General features: G+C 38.5%; 1 protein-coding gene across 3 annotated transcripts in view; it reads left to right on the top strand.

The window, feature by feature from the left end:
- Positions 1-410: 410 nt before the first annotated feature.
- FMR1 (FMRP translational regulator 1) overlaps positions 411-18,568 on the top strand; it is a 31,640-nt gene continuing 13,482 nt past the window's right edge. The window contains exons 1-9 of one of the 3 annotated variants that reach the window (XM_038122643.1): positions 411-712; positions 8,778-8,830; positions 9,690-9,783; positions 10,805-10,876; positions 11,158-11,306; positions 12,299-12,392; positions 12,481-12,597; positions 16,004-16,174; positions 16,277-16,355. In XM_038122643.1, the coding sequence (XP_037978571.1) occupies positions 662-712; positions 8,778-8,830; positions 9,690-9,783; positions 10,805-10,876; positions 11,158-11,306; positions 12,299-12,392; positions 12,481-12,597; positions 16,004-16,174; positions 16,277-16,355 (880 nt within the window). In that variant the 5' untranslated portion in view covers positions 411-661. The remainder of the gene's footprint in view (positions 713-8,777; positions 8,831-9,689; positions 9,784-10,804; positions 10,877-11,157; positions 11,307-12,298; positions 12,393-12,480; positions 12,598-16,003; positions 16,175-16,276; positions 16,356-18,568) is intronic. The other 2 variants (XM_038122642.1, XM_038122644.1) reach the window with 2 other exon arrangements.

Genomic DNA, 18,568 nt, shown 5'->3' with positions numbered 1-18,568 from the left:
GCGGCCACACACGGCCACACACCGCCCGCCATCCGGGCCTGGCTGAGGGGGCCGCGCGCTCCGACCAGCGCCGGTCAGGCCGCGCGATCTGATTGGGCGGCGGTGCCGGTCACTCAGGCGCGCGGCGCGGCACCGCGCAACCCCATTGGCCGCCAGGGCGGTCACTCGGGCGCGCGCCGGGCGGGGTGGAGGGGGGGGGGGAGGCGGGACCTCGGCTCCGCAACTGCCGGGTTCGCGCGCGCCCCGCGCCACTGCGGCTGCGCGCGCGCGCGGGGCCGTTACAGAGGCGGCGGCGGCGGCGGGTGGGCGAGCGAGCGGCGCGCGCCGGCCCCGGGCCCGCTCCCGCCCCGCCCCTCCCGCGGTCACGTGACGCGGGCCCCGAGCGCTCGCGTGCGAACCGGGCGCCCTGCGCGCGCCCCCCGCGCGCCGCCCGCCGCCGTTTCGGTTTCATTTCCGGCGGCCCCGGGCCCGGAGCGGCGGCGCCGAGCGGAGCCCACGGCGCTGCCCCCCGCTCCCGCCCAGGGTGGCCACACCCCCCGGGCTCGGCGTGAACCGAGCGCCCCCGCCCCGCACACACACTCCGCTCCTCCCCCGCCTGCGCCGGCACAGAGAAAGGGAAGGGAGGCGGCGCCGGGCCCGGGTCTCCCGCACCGCGCACAACATGGAGGAGCTGGTGGTGGAGGTGCGGGGCTCCAACGGGGCCTTCTACAAGGTACCGGGTGCTCGCGGCCGGGCCGGGCCCCAGGGGAGGGAGCGGGCACGGCAACGGGAGGAGGAGGAGGCGGCGGCAGCTCCTCCTCCTCCCCGCGCTGAGGGAGAGCGGAGGCCCTGGGGCAGGAAGGAGGAGGGAGAAGCAGGCAGGGGTGGAGGCCGCGGCGGGTCCCTCGCGGTGGCCGCGGCGAGCGAGCCGGGAGCCGCCGGGGCTGAGAGGACTCGAGGCCCGCTGAGGAGCGAGAGCGGGGAGGCCTCGGGCCTTCCCCCTTTGTGGGAAGGGGCGCCCGGGGCCGCCTCGTCCCGGCGCTGAGCGAGGATCAGCGCTGGGATGGGGCATTAATTGCTAAATCCTCAGCTTTTGTCGCTACTTAAGGAAAGTCTCTCTCGCTGTCCGGGTTTCCAGGAGAGCTGCACTGCATGAGCACGGCCTGCGAGGCGGGGAGGAGGGGGGCCCTCGTGAATACACATTCCTGATGAAATGCTGTGGTGGATTCTTGCTCCTAATGCCATGGCAGGGGAAGCTGCCTAGTGATATTAAAGACAGCATTGCTTGGCCAGATGTATCTGTGCTGAGTCCCTAAATACATACAGATATCAAATCATCTTCTTCTTACTGGAATTATTTAGTGGCATTGCATGTTTGTTTCCAAGCCCTTGTGCTTAATAAAGCCACCCCTGAGCCTTGAACATAAGAGCGCTGAATATGTTGTATTAATACCATGTAGTATTGTGTGGCTTTGCATGAGTTGGGTTGTTTTAATCAGCTTATTAATAGGGTATAATTCGTAGTTTTTCAGAAAATAAAATTCGGATATGGTTGGTTTGGGCCTACTCTCATTGACCTGTTATCAACATACCAGGAACAGCCATGGATCAGTTCCTGCAAGTTTCCCATGGTTTAAGTGATCCTAGGACTTTAAAAATTGGGCCTAGTTGTAGTGCGACATCCAATATTTATGTTAGCAATGAAGGAGCGGGTAGGGTTTCACACTCACGTGTTCCCGTGGTAAGCCAGGTAGATATCCAAATGATGTAGTTCCAACACCTCCGAGTTTTTCTAAGGAAAAAGACCTCTTAAAAGCTTATTTTTAAAATATGTGTGCTAGTAACCTATTCTGAAAATCCTTTTTTTTTCCCTCAAAAAAAAAAAAAAGGTATGTGATACAAATCAGTGGTAAATAAGCACCCTGTGAGCTCACAGTGCTGTAGTCAGAGTTCTAGATCTGCATATTGCTTCCTGGAATTAAATAATCTAGCACTTTTAAAAATCAGGTTTAGGTTTTTAAAGGTAGAGTAGTATTTGGTGAGAAAGAAGCAGAAGGAGCAAACGTATTGCACAGTAGAACTTTTGATGAGGGTTTCATCAAATTGTAGTAGTTACACAATGATGTGAAGGAGATGATGGTAATAATGACATTGTACATTCTTTAGTGACAGATATTATTGAATAAACCTGGGAGAATTGAAAGCTTCTGAAACTTTTCTTGTTTATGTTCAAGTTTGATGCCATGGCGCCCTATACCCCTTGTGTGTAGGTGAAAGCTTAATTTGAGCATATGATCATGGAAGCTTATTCATGATTTAGTCTACCCAAGTCTTAACACAGACATTGCCCCAAGCAGTATGGTTATCTTTGTCCTTTACCTTTTAGAAATTTTGACAGGATTTTTTTTGTTTCCTATTTATCACTGACCAAGCAGCTTTGGTTAAATTGTCTAAAGGGAAAAATGGGCATATGGATTTATCTGTCTTCACCTGAATTACCTCTTGAGATGGAGCATCACACTTAAAATAAACACAGCATATTTTTTTTTAAAGAATAAAAAAGTGGGAGTTGTTTTACAGTCTCATGAAATAATGTTCAGTATAAACCAGCAATTTTTGTCTAGTTTCCCCTTGTTTGAATTACTTGAATTCTAATTACAGATTTTTCTTTCATCATGATGGCTATCACTCTGTTATAAAGTAATATATCTAATTTTTTTTGGTGAGTTTTATGCCCATCTTATAGGTTGGCAATTCAGTTGTAAAAAATGAATGTTCACCCAGCATAGCAAGAAGTGTGCAGTGATGTCAATTGTGAACTTAATTGCAGGATGATTTTATTTTTTCATTTAGAACTTTCTTTAAGCAGCCTCCTCAGAAGGGATTTACAACAGTAATGATTCAAACAAACCAAAAGCAAAACAATTCTTTTATTCAATCTCATGATTTACCGATAACAGGTGAAGATTTATTTGGCTTTGAATAATTCTGAATTAATAAGAATATGTAATTTTTTTTGAAAAATACACCTGTCCTGTTCCTAAGACATGGAAGGGGGAGGAGTATGCGGCTGCTGTAATCAGGATGGGATGAAGTGGCTCAAGTAGGCATCCAATTGTGGCTTCAGCTTTTCATATCCTCCTTGTAGGTCTCTCTGAGGACCTGAGCATTTTTGAGTGTACCCACCAGCATCTGGATCTTGACAGTACAAAACTGCTCACCTAAGCCCCGCTGAAAGTAACACACCAGTGTTTTCTGAGATAGATGCAGAGGATTCATGTCCCACACAAAGCATAGGAGATGGTTTGAGGATGCCTTCATAGCCAGCTGTAAGATTTGAATTCAAATTTCATCCTGGTCAGGTGCACTGGAATACTGGAATATGTTGATGTGACTGTTGTAGTGCAGGCTAGTTCTTTCTGAATGGAATTAAAATACTGCTTAGTGCATACTTTGTACTTTGATGATTTCTTTTCCCTCCTTGCCTAAGATGAATTATTCCGTGGAAAGCACAGTGCAGTAAGTGGGCATGATTCAGGGATAATTGACAGTCTGGTACCTAGAGATGCTTAGTCATGACTTGCTATGTGGTTGGGCCCAGAATCCTTGGAAAGAAAATGTTAGATTTCCTTACTTATTTTATGAAGACTGGTCCAACAAGCACCAGGAGTGTGAATCCAAGATGCCTTTTTTGCAGCTCACAACCAGGTAACTTAAATCTTGAAGGTGTGCAGTATTAGGATGTATCTTCTCATACCTTTTCTTGTATAGGAGTAGTAAGTTGGGTTTTGAAGTTCTTATTCACAGAGGACTAGTAGACAGCTTTTGCCTAATCTTTTTTGGGATTAGCTTGAGGTGTTTCCCTCTAAAAGGGGACATGCTGGATGCCTTTCCAACATGGGATTGATTTTTCTTTTTGAGTTTGGGAGTGATTCTCTCTTGCATCCTCTGCTAAAGGTGGAAAGCATCCTGTTTATGAGGCAGTCAGTTTTGTGATGGTGTTTGTTGTTAATATCTACATGTTGTCTGTAACCCAATTTTTGCCACTTCTTGCTCTATAACCTTGTGAAAATCTTCCACTTTTTATCCCAGTAGTTTCAGCGCCTTGCTGTTGTTTGCTTGGTTTTATAGATAACTTCATTGAACCTACAGCTGATAAAATAATTAATCTTTCTTTCTACTTTATTACTCTGGGTCTCACTATTAGCAACTGTTCCTGTGGCCCTCTGTGTCCATTTTTTTTCTTTCACTGTTCCATACAGACACCCTCAGCCAGTATCTCCAGTCTCTTTGTACATTCATGAGCCTGTCTGCTCAGTCCTTCTGAGGATGACCGCCTGTACCCTCGTCTGCTGACCATTTCTGTGACTATTTTTCTTCTCCCTATTCTGTTCCTTTGTATGTCCAGCCTTTCTCAGACTTGATTATACACCGAGTTCCCTTTTGACATTCTCCTTCCAACAGGTATGAAATGTTACAGAACGATTACACTAACAGTCGATGCACGTTTGTTATCAACATAGCCTTTTTTATGTTAAAAAGCATATTTTCCCTACTTTCTCTTTTTGCACTTAATTATCCTCCTTTATTAAAATGGTTGACAATGCTCACATCTGATGATGTGAGCAGACTTTAAAAAAGCTAAATTTCATGGCAGCTGAAGCCTTTATTTTTTCCTTTGAAGTGTCCGTCATTCCATTTAGCATAAAAATAAAAATATGCTGTGTTTCCAATAATTTCTTATTTTTTTAACAAATAATTTGTAAAATTTAGACCATATATTCAACGTATGTAGCCATTCTTAGAATGTTAATGCTTATATGTTTGAAAAATGCCATGCTGTAAACTTTTTTACTAAATTATATCTGAAGCATGGAGAGAAATGGAATGGTTTATGTGACTCAGAGTCAAATATGATGTAGAAAACTTACCACATTTGATTTTTTTTCCACATTAGAGAGGAAGAATCAACCTTTGCCATTACAAAATGTGCTTCTGTTCACAATTTTTGTGTACTCTTTCTTGGTATTTCTGCTGTTAGCAATAATTGTATGTCAGCTGCTTCAGTCTTTCACTGTCCCGTTACCTCATTTTGCTTCCGTCCAGTTTCACTTTGTTTTTAAGGCATTTCATCTTTGTGTCCAAATTAATCAGAGCTGCTGTTCTGTCCCTTCATGAGGGTGCATTTTAAGCTCATCTATCTGCACCGTTATGTTTGAATTTCCATGCCTACTTACACTCTTTATCTAAAAAAGGCTGATGAATGGTTATTGTATTTCTCGTGATACTTGTGTGAGATCAGAGCCTCTTCTCTACCTTTACTGACATCTGGGGCTGGCTTATCCTGTGTCTGTGAATTTGGTTTATGGTGTTAAAGGCTTCATTTCTTTTTAGCATTGTGTATAATTTCACAAGTATAACAAAAATAAGGCTTCCAGACAGTTAGATAAGAATTAATTTTGGTTTCCCAAAGGCATTGCTGCTTAAATATTAGGTTTTTTTAAGGAAAACTTAAAAATGTTTCAGACCTTTTCTGTTTGTACTTGAAAGTGTACAGATTGAAACATATAGTGCTGAAGAGTCCAAATACATTTTTGTACTACAGATCTGTTTAAATATTCATATTGGAGGAGCTGTGGTCCAGACAATGGTAAACTGATGTGATAAGTATCTGACATTTTTGTGTGTCACAAGAAACCGAAAAAGAAGGAAAACCCTCTTTTTCTGGATAGATAGGATTAGACAATCAAATATTAAGGCCTGTATTAATAGTCATTAAAATATTTTGCATGGTAGTTTTAAGCATAAAGATCACAGAGGTGTGCAGACGTGTTTCATATATTGCATACTTGAAATTAGTTATTTGGCAAGGCATTGTTCACTTGGTAATTAATTATAAATTTATTCCAATGAACTCTTGTGATTTTGCGAGACTGTTAATTAAAAGACAAACCACAGTGTTACGACATCAATGTTTTTGGCCAGACTGGAGTGAAAACCAGGTATTCATCTGTTTCTGTGGTTGACTCTTCTGAACTTGGTGTAAGCTGAAGAAATTCAGATTTGTGATTTTCCCTGGCAGTGTTTGTATTGATGCTACCTGTATAAGGTCAGCAGTTTAAGCAGTGTTCCTGGTTCAGGTTCCCTCTGATTTCTGGATTGTGACCAAAGCAATGTGCAGGAGCTGTTTAAGGAGAGCTGAAACAGGACAGTGTAGTTCATTCCTCTTCCAGCCAGCTGTGTCTTTCAAGTTTTACTGTTTCCAGATAATACAATTGCTGAACTGTTTGAAGGCCCAGTCTAGTCTTCAGCTTAACTTAAATTTATTTGGTGCACATCCTGGTTTTCTTATTAATGGTAAGTTTTAGCATTATTACCTTTAATGAGGTGTATCGCTGTAGTCCCTAGGATTGTGCTCAAGGTGTGTTGGATGTTAGGAGCTCTCTTCTGTTTCTCTCTGGATATGAGATGTCTTCCTCTTTGCTGCTGTGCTTGTGAATTTTTCTGCCATTTTCTGTCACTCTTTCAGAGGGCTGATGAGGACACCTTTTGGTGTTTTCATCACCACAGAGGTGACGACTTCTCCCAAAGTATCTTTTGTACACAGAAAGGTGATTTTTTTGACATTTTATAAATATGAGAAAATTAGGTATCAACACGTTATTTCTCATGGCATGGGTTGTGTTACTCTTACCTGTTCTCTGGAAGGCTATGTAGGTGTTGCTGGTACCATTTCTGTTGAATTTACTTTGTAAAATAATCTCTGATTTTACGTACTCGAGTACTACTATTAATCCTTGTCTAGTCTGTGGCTCAAAGGAGCCATGCCTAGTATCTGGTAGTGATCATAGTGGTTTTCAGGGGTAAAGGCATCCATTTCAGCTACATCTGTAAGAATAAGCTGCACATTACTACCATTGGAAGACATGTGGGTGAAGCCTTTGAAGGTGATGTTGTGAAATGAGTCAGGACTGCCATTGTATTGTTAAAATGCATATCCAGTTCTGGAATCTTCTTACAGAATACACCACAATATGAAACATGAGCTAAATGTATCAATAATGATCAGTTGAGAGCTCTGTTGCCTCTTCATGTAAATACCTTTTCTCTACTGCTATGAACTTGATCTTGAGATGTGCTCTTAAGTCTTCTCTGTACCACGTCATTGAAAAACATCAGCTGTGCTTGTAATCCCCTTTGAAGGAATATGGAATTTTAAAATTCATAATTATGCAAATACATTTGGAGACATTTTTAAGTCTCCTTGGCTTGCTGGCAGTAATAAAGTCTTGTTCTTAAGAGTATTGAGAGGCCAGCAAGGTGTAAAATAATTTCTTGCTGTTGTCACTGTGTCTTTCCTTCGACTTCTGTTCACAGTGGCATTGGTTATGTTTCAGTTCTCAACTCAGATGGTTTCTTCCTTGCACTGAATGACTCTGATGACATTCACGTGCATTACCACTTCATTTTAGCCTATTCTTGGAGCTCTGTATTAGCTGTTGGGTGTTGCTCTTCTTTGATACTAAATACTGCTGCAACTCAGGAAATATTTTGGAATACTTTGTAAAGCAAAAATAGCAAAAGAATTTTTTAAAAACCATTTAGGTTCCATATAAGAGAGACTCTTACTTTCTTGTAAGAGATCTTTTCTTGTCTTGGAAACTTGCATGGGCAAGAATAATAAAATGGAGAATAATAAAACGTTCCATACTTCGTTAACTAATTCTTCTACAGAAGTGGTAGTTGGTGCTAAATTATTTTCAATTTACTGAGAATTTTTTTTATCTACTAAGGTGGATCTCCATTAGTAGAAAAAATTTCTCTATTCTTTCTTGCTCGTGGGCTTTTATTTACCTACCTTGCAATGATACTATGTGTGGACTAATGTTAGTGGTATACTCAGCACTTCAGCAACTTGTTTCAGAAGTTCGTAGAGGTACTTTAAAAATAAAGAATAAAACCCCCACAATCTTTTCATCCTTGGTTAACCTGTGACCTCCACTGTTTCAGGCTAAGAAAAATATTTTCATTAGTAAATCCCAAGTTCTTTGAGTATGCTGGTCTTGCTGTTCTGTAGATGGGGAATGGGGGAAGCATTTGGGGCTTTAAGCTAAATATTGATCAAATCCAAATCAGTCAGTTGAGTGCTTAAGGCAGGAGGAGCCCTCAGTGCTGAATTCTAGTTGTGTCCTCTGCTTTGCGGTGGCACGGAGAGCACAGCTGCTGTCCGTCCCCCAGGAAAAGAGGGAAGGCAGGCCCCAGGGCATTTATTTAAAATTTGTGCTCTACAGACTTAGCAGAATCTTCCCCGTATTTACTTCATCACAGTGAAATTGATATAGATGAGTTTTGCTAGTACAATGTTCAAATGTACTTTGAGGTAAAGAAAGAAGAGACAGGACTTGGAGGTTTTGTGGGCTTTGGTTTTGTTTGTTTTTTGAGGAATACTGATGTTTAATTTCTATGCCTGTCTGTACATTAAATGTGATTATAAAATCAAACATGGAAAACTCTTGAACTATCTTGTCATTTCCTACTAACCTTTCCTGTTGCTTCTAAAAAGTAGAAATAATGTCTTCATAGCTGAGGCATTCTGTTCATATCAGTGCGCTGGCAGTCATGAACCCAAGGAGGTTATCAGCTTTCAGTCTGTGTTTTATTGCAAAATTAAAAAGGCTGACTTTAAAACATACTTCCATTGTGAGATTCATTTTGTGAAAAGAGGTGTTTTACAGCCTTAAAATTACTTTTGAAAGTGTCCATAAGCATACCATAATTATACTTTGTTTCCTCCACAGGCATTTGTAAAGGATGTGCATGAAGATTCAATAACAGTTTCATTTGAAAACAAGTAAGTGTATTGCTGGTGTTGTACCTGTAAATGACAGAGTATCAACCTTGCATTTGATTGACCTAAATATGGCTTAGTGTAGAGTAGTGTATATTAGAGACACTAAACTTGCTGCTGGCATGTTTTAAAGTTATATTTAATATCTACTATTTTGTGACATTTCCATATAAATGCTTTTAATTGTTTAAATGCTTTCAAGTGCAGAACCATAGTAACATGGGTTTTGCTGGGAAGATAATCATGTTGTTACTGAATTTACATGATGACAGGCTATGTTTGAGGAAGTCAACAGTTGTACCATTACTGACTCTTTTGCGTGTGAATGTCTTGCCTTAGTTTGAGAAGATTCCATTCTTACGAAATTTGTTCTATAGATAAATGATGAATACCAATTTTCTGATCTAGAAACTAAAATTATCCAGTCTCCATTAAAGAAACTGAAAATTAAAACTGTGTTCAGACTGAATCCTGATCAAATTTTCATAACCTGTAGTAGAACCAAAGAAAAAGAAGATACAGGCTTGTTTTAAAGGAAGTGTCCAAATGTGCTATGGAATGTTTTTTAATCTGTGTTTCTAATGTTGCGGTTAAAAACGATACCTGTAAATAGAGGAAGAGCTTCTACTAGAAGATTCAAAAGACTGCAGGCGGCATCAGGTTTTCATTTAAGATGCTTAATGGTCATGTAGATGTGTTTTTTCTTATTATGTATACATTGGATCACATTACTTTTAATACAGATATGCACAAAAGCTCCAGAGAATTTGAAACTGTAAAATTAATGGATTAAAAATGTTTGATTTTGTTTACAAAGAAGATGAAAATATTTAGACCATTCACTGTGATTTTTGTTCCGTAGCTGGCAACCAGAGAGACAAATCCCATTCCATGATGTGAGGTTCCCACCACCTGCAGGCTATAATAAAGACATAAATGAAAGCGATGAAGTAGAGGTGTGTATGCTCCATTAACAGCTCTTGTCTTGAGAAGTGAGAGAACTTGCTGTGAAAAATGTCAGCCAAGCCACTGGAAGGTTTGCTTCCATGTTAGGTGATGTCACCTTCTTTGATTCCAAGTACTGCAGAAAGCACAGTGTCAGGCACATCAGCAAACCCAGAGTGTGACAGTCATAAACTATGCAAATTCCATGTACCACAAAAGGCTGTGTAAAATTCCGTGTACCATGACCTCCATGCTGAGTTCCAAATACACTGATTTACGAACATGATCAGTGTTGCATTGATTACAGATCAGTCCTTTTTAGGACTGGATTAATTCAGAAATAGGTGATGAACTGTAGTTATTAAGCTGTAAATTAATAATGTCTCTGTTACCAAAGCTTCAAGCTGAATCAGATAATTTGCATTATATGTATGTATACATAAGAACATAGAAATATATGTGTATATGTAAATATTTATGTGCATGTGCAAAGAGATTGACTTTAAAGCAGCATATTTCTAAAACCTCTTATTTTATAAAATTGTGTCACTTATTTTTATAATTAATTTAAAGAAAGAGGACCTGCAAGATTTGCATTCTGCTTGCATGCTCTGTAGGTTTTTAATTTGAAAGATAAGAAAATGGTAAAACTTCTGTAATGTGGATGTGGCTGATAGCATGTATATGCTAAAGAAGTGTAGATGTGTGACCTCCCTCTCACCTACTGGTAGGACCTCATCAGACCAACACACAATTAGAAATACTGTTGATTAAATGTTAACAGATGTAAAAGTCTGAATTACGACTCTTTTGACTGCATGCAAGACTGAGGCAGCTAATGCCAGTAGATTGGGCACTATTATTTATTGTTATTTGTCTATATAATCTTGCTGTTACATGCTTTCTGTGTTGTGCTCAGAGACTTTATGTACTGAGATGTTTTGCTGGATTTTGTTCCTATGGAGTTCCTGATCATATTAGTGTCAGCTTTTGTGATGTCTTTTAAGGATATAATGTATGTATTTTGTTCAGGTTTATTCCAGGGCAAATGAAAAAGAACCCTGCTGTTGGTGGTTGGCTAAAGTGAGAATGATAAAGGGTGAGGTAGGAGTATGCATATATACATATATATATATATTTTTTATATTTACTTATACTTTTTTCTTTCTTTTCTCTTTATATATTGATGTACACTGTGGTTTGAAATAATCTCTGTTCATTTCTTAAGAGTTTCTTGATTAGGACAGTTGCAATTACCATTAACCTCAACCTGAGAAGTCAAATTTGACTTGTACAGTTAACAAAAGTACCTTTTCCTTTATAGTGTAATGCTCACTCATGTCATAAAATATGTGGCTTGGATGATTTTATTATTTTTATATCAGTTCTACGTAATAGAATATGCAGCCTGTGATGCTACATACAACGAAATTGTCACAATTGAGCGTTTGAGATCTGTGAACCCCAATAAACCCGCAACAAAAGATACTTTTCATAAAATCAAACTGGCAGTTCCTGAAGATTTAAGGCAAATGTAAGTACAAGCGTTTCTTTATAACTTGTTTCAGAATGTGGGTAGCTTCTTAAGCCTGAGACAAGAGGAATAAAAATGCTTTTTACCACTCTAAATTAGCTTATTGAAATGTAAGAATGTAAAAAATACAAATATCAATGTGGTCATACTTCAAAAATAGAAAAGATGATTTTTGAATTGTGGTTTATTCCTGGAGGAAGAAACATTTTCTTCAAAATTTTAGGGTTTGTGTGTGATACTGATTAATATTTTCACTCTTAATGCTGTTCAGTGGTGTGCACAGATTAATCTGAATCCATTATTGGTCAACTTTTATTATTTGATGATGGCTTTGGGAATAGTTGAACAATAATGAAACCTCCCAGGATATGATACAAAGCCAGCTAGGTTTCTTCTTGGCCACGGACATGTTGTTGTCATATAGTTACAGCTCTAAAAGTCAGATTAATACTGACTCCCCCTTGTTTACCTTCAGGTCACTTTCTGCTTTCCTTGAGATGTATGTTATTGCCTCAGTGTGGAATGAGTTATAAATTCAGGTTAGACTAAAACTTCCTGAAGTTAGTGTTACAGCATACACAAGTGGACACAGGAAACCTGGAGAAGCCAAGCACAGCATGAGATGAGCATATGGTCATTAGAATGCTGCAGGGGTTAAAATGAAATCACACATTTTAATGATTTATGATGTGTTTGAAGTCTTGAACTTGCTGATCATAGTGATTACAGCTTTTTAATGTAGTTTTGTTTAACTTGTCATTTCACAGATTTACATACAGAAAATTTCTGAAAAATTTCTAATGCTACTCATGTGAAAACAAATGAAAGAAAAATGAGTAAAATAAATTATAATGGAATAAAATAACACCTGATTTGAAAGGGAGAGCTTGGAAATCTTTATTTACATACTTTGTATTAAGGAGTTAATCTTTGTTGCTGTTAACCGTAAATGCAGTGGTTACTATTTTTAACTGTTCCGTTTTTATTCCTAGGTGTGCCAAAGAATCTGCCCATAAGGACTTCAAAAAGGCAGTTGGAGCTTTTTCTGTAACATATGATTCTGAAAACCACCAGCTTATTATTTTGGTAAGTACAAATGTTTTACTGTACCTTTGGCAGTGGTTTGTTTCAAGAGTCCATGTGTAAAGCACTGTTCTGTTTATTAACAATTCAGTCAATCAACGATGTAACCACAAAGCGGGCCAACATGCTGATTGATATGCACTTTCGGAGTCTTCGCACCAAGTTATCCCTGATACTGAGAAATGAAGAAGCCAGCAAACAGCTGGAGGTATGTTGGTTGTTTTCCCTGAATTAATTTGAGTGAAACAGATAATAAAAAAAATCCCTGGTATGTTCCTTAGCTGGTGGGACTTGCATTGAGGTGAAAGTAATGATATATTGATAATAATCTAGGTGGTAAAAAAGGCAGGTGGAAGTGTCATCCAGCAAAGATGTTCACAATTACAGGGCTTTTTCTTTCAGAGACTCATTTTTGTCAGCAGAATTTTGTGGGGGATTAAATACAGCTATGTAGACACACATACACGTGTATTTCTTTCATATTTTGAAGCATAAAATAGTTAGCCATCATTGCACAAATAATGCCACATGTTTGGTAGCTTTAAAAATAGATGGGAGTGAATATGTTATGATCCTGATAGGACTAGAACTGGATCTAGCAAAATACAGTGAAAATGAGATGGAAGGGGTGAAAACTGATGCTGGTAGAATGTATAAAGGGATAGGTTTGTCTATAGATAAAATGTTAGGAAATAATCTTACAGCAGATACAGCTTCTGATACTCCTGTGACTGGTGAGTGGGTGTTGACTGGCAAGAAGCTTGAGTCATACTTGTCCATGGGTAAAAGAAAAAAAAATAAAAGAGTAGGCAAGGAAATAAAGTGGTTTTAATACACCAGAATTAACATTTCTTCATAGTTTTTCTCCTATCTACAAATTAGAAAAAATAGCAATGTTTATGAAAAATTTTTAGATTTGCTGTCAAGAACCAGAGGTACCACTTAAACTCCTGTAACTCAGCTTGACACGGGTGGATACCAGCAGTGTTTCTGCAGAGCCAGGTTTCATTCCCCCTTCCCAGGGGTTACATCTGTTTGAGTGGGATGTCATGGTCAGGCCTTGTGTAGCCAGTGGGTATACTCACTGTTACAAGTTGTTCTCACTTCTGTTGTTCTCTCTTACGTATCTTGATTTCTGTGTTTCAGAGCTGGAATCCAAGTTTGTTTGGGTTTTGATTTTTCTCAAGATGAAGGATGGACCAGTTTTTCCTCATTGGTGTTCCTTACTGAGCACCCCACTGTAGCTCTTCAGTAATCATTCTTCTTTATCCTCCAGAACTGACAGTTGTGTGGGCAGTTTACCTCTTGAAGTGCAAAGTATTATTTTGGAGGTGGAAAGAACAACAGCCTCTTTAGAGCTAATTCTCTTTACATGCCCCCACAAATGCATGCACCAACAACTGTTGTCATTGATTCCTTTCCCAAACTAATCTTGGATTCTTCTTGTCATTGTAACACTGAATCTTTTTGCTGCTGTGAAAGTCTCAAACTTGATTTGGTTCTCACTAGAAAACCATCGTTGAACTTCAGTTTCTATCTAAGTACTTAAATAAAGGTTGTGAGATAAATATATACAGTTAAAATTTGTGTGACAGAAGTTAGCTGGTATTTTTCATTTTGGCATTTGTGTTTCTTGTAGATAGAGTAAATATAAAATCAGTTTCATCCAAAGTTGAAAGGAAGAGCTTCAGATAATAAAAATAATATTCATGATTACTGTTGAGACACTGACATACCAACAGACTGCACGTGTCCATCTGCAGAAAAAATATTTAGTGAACGCTTTGGGCTTGACTGCATTATTAATGGCAGCTCATTGTTTTCATCAAGTAAACCTTTGTATGTGTCTCACAGTCACTGAACTTCAGTCTGCCACTTCTTTTCTAATAGCAGTTTTACCTATTTTGTTTCCTGAGTCATTATCACTAGACCAGCTTCTTTTGTTCAATGGAGTTTTTTCTTCCCATTTGTTGTACCTTCTTATTGCATATTATCTTCTTGACTTGCATGGCTCTACTTCTCAAACATGGCTTTTAAGGCATCAAGTAAAATAACAGATTATTTTTTGTTTACATTTTTCCCAGTGGGTGTGATTTAGCTGTTTTGGTTGTCTTTCACATACTAAAAAGCCTGAATTGACAAGTGTTTTGTGTTCTGGTTTGTATTTTACTGTAAGTAGAACTCAGTTCTGGCTGCTGTGTAGGTATTAATACATTATTTGCATAGATGTTTCTAATTAATGTATTGGAGGGAAGTAGAATACAGAATTTCTGATGTTTAAATAGAACACACTTCATAATAATTTGCAGAAAAGCTGATGATATTTTAGTGCAGGCAGAAAAACTCTGGTTTGACTGTCAAAGCCATGGTCCTCAGTGCTGATGTGGCTTCATCTTTTCCACATGTCGTAGATAGTTAACAATTGATCATTGTCTTGGTGATCTTGTTCTCTCCTTTCATTTTGCTGTCTGTAAAAGATGTCAGCTGGTAAATCAGCATTTGGATTATCTGTTAGAAGTAGAAATGTGAGCAATTAAAATTAACTCTTGCTTTTCTCTTGTATTGTCTGTAATGTAGCTGAAGTACTTGACAGTGCTCTTAGAGTATCTGAAGTATTTCATAACACTTGGATACTTACACCACTATCTACTGTAACCAGCTCTTTGAAACTGATTTAGCACAGGATATTTACCAACAGCTTTAAGCAGGAGCAGTTCAGAAAGCAGTACCAGTTTAGCTGGAGCAGTATAGGGCTTGTTGTGGGCAATTCCTTGATGTTTTCTCAACATCTGTAGGGTCTCATTTTGCTGACATTAAACTGCTAATTTGAAGTGTGCTTATGTATGTCTTGACAGTAGTTACAGCTTTGATTGCAATGCAGAAACGTGGACAGGATTATATATCTTGGCTTTTATCTTGCTTCTTCCTTGCAAAACACTCCTTCCTTAATAGATTATCACAGCTGGAAATTCTCTGTCTTCCCACAATGCATTAAACAATTGTTCCTTGCCTGTGTTCTGTTATGCTCACGCTTGTGAGTGCTGAGTATGACTCTTCTTTCTGGGTTGATGTGTGATTCCTGGATGAAATTCTGAACATATTTGTTCTCTGAATTCAAACAGTTTTTGTGTTGTCATGCATAGGCACAGATTCTTCATTTTTTTAAAGTGCAGTGGATATCCACAGCTGCTCTATTTTATATATAATTGTGTCAGTCATTGAGTTATTACAGTTTCACCCACCTGTTGAAATTGGTGTAGTTTTTTTTTTCTCAGAGATCATAAGGTTTGCTTTAATAATCACCACAGTTACTATTTTACTACCTTATGAGTGCTGTCTTACCTAGTAACACCTGATGGCTGTAGCTATTAAAGGGTAATTCAAAATAGAGGTGTCAACACAGCTAGAGGCCAGCCTTATGTTAATATTTAAAACACTTCTGAAGGAGACTCCTTGGTGGTTTTGAAGCTAAAATAAGTGTGGTAAAGGGATTGAGTAAATAAAAAGTAGGCTAAGCACCTGGTAGAAAAATAGGCTTGAAATTTATGTTGATTTCTCTCTCTAGTGTATTGGAGAGACAAGCAATAGTGAGCTGATGTTAGATTTTTCTTCAGAGTTCTAGGCAACTTGCATCCCGGTTCCATGAACAGTTTGTAGTACGTGAAGACCTAATGGGTTTGGCCATTGGCACTCACGGTGCTAATATTCAGCAAGCCAGAAAAGTCCCTGGAGTGACTGCCATTGATCTCGATGAAGATACTTGTACATTCCATATTTATGGAGAGGTGAGTTCCCTTCTTTACAATTTCAGAAAATACCTGAAAGAAACAAGCAAACAAAAACCTTGGGGAAATGCATCTTGTTTCTTACACATCTTTCTATTGTAGGATCAAGATGCGGTGAAAAAGGCAAGAAGTTACCTTGAATTTGCTGAAGATGTCATACAAGTCCCAAGGAATTTAGTAGGTAAGTCAGTTCTGGAGGCTGCCTCTGTGATAGAAAGGAGAAATGCTTTCTGAGAACTGCACTGAGCTAGAAGCAATGTGCTGATGCTCAAGTACGAGGCAGAATAATTTCTGGATTGAGCCAGAGAATTAATTACTTCCCCCAAACAAGTCCAGAGAGTAGTTCAGCTATAGAAGAGATGAATCTGCAGTATCATATTTTCCTAGTATATTTTGAATAATTTCTTTGACTTACATTTATCTTTTTTCCCCCATCCTTTTAGAGATGCTTAGAAGCAGCACTGTGAGATGAACTAGGAGCTAGGTGTCAGTGATGAAGAAAATTTAAAATATTTCCATTGCCAAACAATAAAAAAATTCCTTAAGAACACATGCAGCCCTTGTATATGTGGAGAGGTCTTTTAATGAGCTTTTGATGCTACAAAGCAAAATAAAAATATGTGATTTCATTCAGTAGATAAGAAAAGAGCAGAGAAAATACTTTATTGTATAACATAGCCCTGAAAGCAAATGCTTTAATAGGTTGTCAGGGAGTGTATGAAAGCTGGTGTTGAAGCAGTGTGAAATTCTGCAGCAGGACAAGTACTAAGGAATGTGGCAGCTCAGCTCTGGAATTGATTAAAAGCAGTAGTTTTCCCTTCCTTATTCCCCCCTGTTTTTACTGGTGAGAAGTGAAAATGATAACCTGCCATCATTATTTTAATTTGAGGTCTCAAAGTCTGTTTCTCTTTAGAACTTAATAATTATATTTTTGGCAGGTTTTCATTTCTACTCTTAATTTTTGACCTGGATCTTTTAGAATATAACTTTGGCTGTACCCTGTGTGTCTGAAATAAGCTATATTTAATAATTTGGCTTTTAAAATTCCTAGTAATTGGCTTTTAAAATGCAGAAGGCTTTTTTAGACATATATTTATATACACTGATACTTTTTAATCTAAAGAAAATGCAAACAACCACCTTTTTCTATTTAATTATATTTTTAAAAATTCAAACTGAAAAAAAAATACAATCAAAGAAAAAACCCAGCCAAGATGTTATTTATTTTTTAAAGACTTTATGGACATTTTTATTTGAAAATATTCGTGTGTGTTGCCAAATCTTCACACAAGCTTTGATTGGAGTAACTGATGTAAGTTGTGGGCGTTTTGTTTGATTTTTTTTTTTAAATCGCTACCAAGGCTTTTTTACATTTATTAGTAAGGTGCTGTTCCATTTACCAGTAATTTATAATGAAATAAAATAATCAGATAAAGTACTCAGAAGTAGTTTTTGACGCTCAGAACAGCCTTTGTCATTGAGGAGGAACTTACTGGGCATATTTTGTCATGTTTTCTGCAAATACTCATGTCAGAAAAGTTGAAACACAAAAATGAAACTTTATCTAGCTTTGAATGATAGGAGCAACAGTCTGTTGTGACTAAAAGTGGCATTTAAATTCTTCTTCATGGATTAATTGTATCAGTCAAACAGTAGCTGCACTTGGGGTTTTTTACCTCTAATTTAGTTACGTGCCAATGAAAAAAGATCATGTTTTAAGATTTCCCAGCAGTTTAAGTAAAAATACTTTTTTTTTTGTTCCATGCAGAAAACATCTTTGACATCACTCTTTAAAGCTTTTCTTGAAAGCTGTGATTGAAGGATGTGGCTCTCCCTCATCACGTCCCAAGCAGCTTAGTTTTCCTGCCAATTTGCAGTCAGCACATTGTTTTGCTGAGATTGGAGAGGACTAAATTTTCATTTTCCTTGTCTCACACTAGAATGTCTGCTTCAGAAGATACATGTTTGCATTACTGGCTTTGGAGTATAATTTATTTTCATTTTTATCTTGGACTTTTTAGTGAACTATAAACTACTGGCAAAAATTTCTGAAAGCCTCAGTTTTAGAGGTTTTTACATCTGCCTCATACAGTATCTTTGGTAGTACTTGATCAGCTAAGATTTTGTAAATGAACTAAGTTTTGCTTACATAAGAAATAATTGCAGCAAATGTTAAGGCACTCTAAAAGTTTGTTTGTTTTGATTGGATATTTTTAATGCAAACAGAAATGTTTGTAATTTTCTGAAGTAATTTAAGCCTACCAAAACAAAGCCAAGTAAACATTCAAGATACTGAGTATTTCTTTGATCAATGTGTTTTATCAGTTAACACCACAAGCTTATGTGGTCATTTCAGTTTCTGGCTTGTTAGTTAAATCTTGTTTGTAGAGGATC

Source organism: Motacilla alba, chromosome 4A (assembly GCF_015832195.1).
Source record: "Motacilla alba alba isolate MOTALB_02 chromosome 4A, Motacilla_alba_V1.0_pri, whole genome shotgun sequence".
In the NCBI taxonomy this organism is placed as follows: Eukaryota; Metazoa; Chordata; class Aves; order Passeriformes; family Motacillidae; genus Motacilla; species Motacilla alba.
This window is presented reverse-complemented; position numbering and strand designations above follow the sequence as displayed.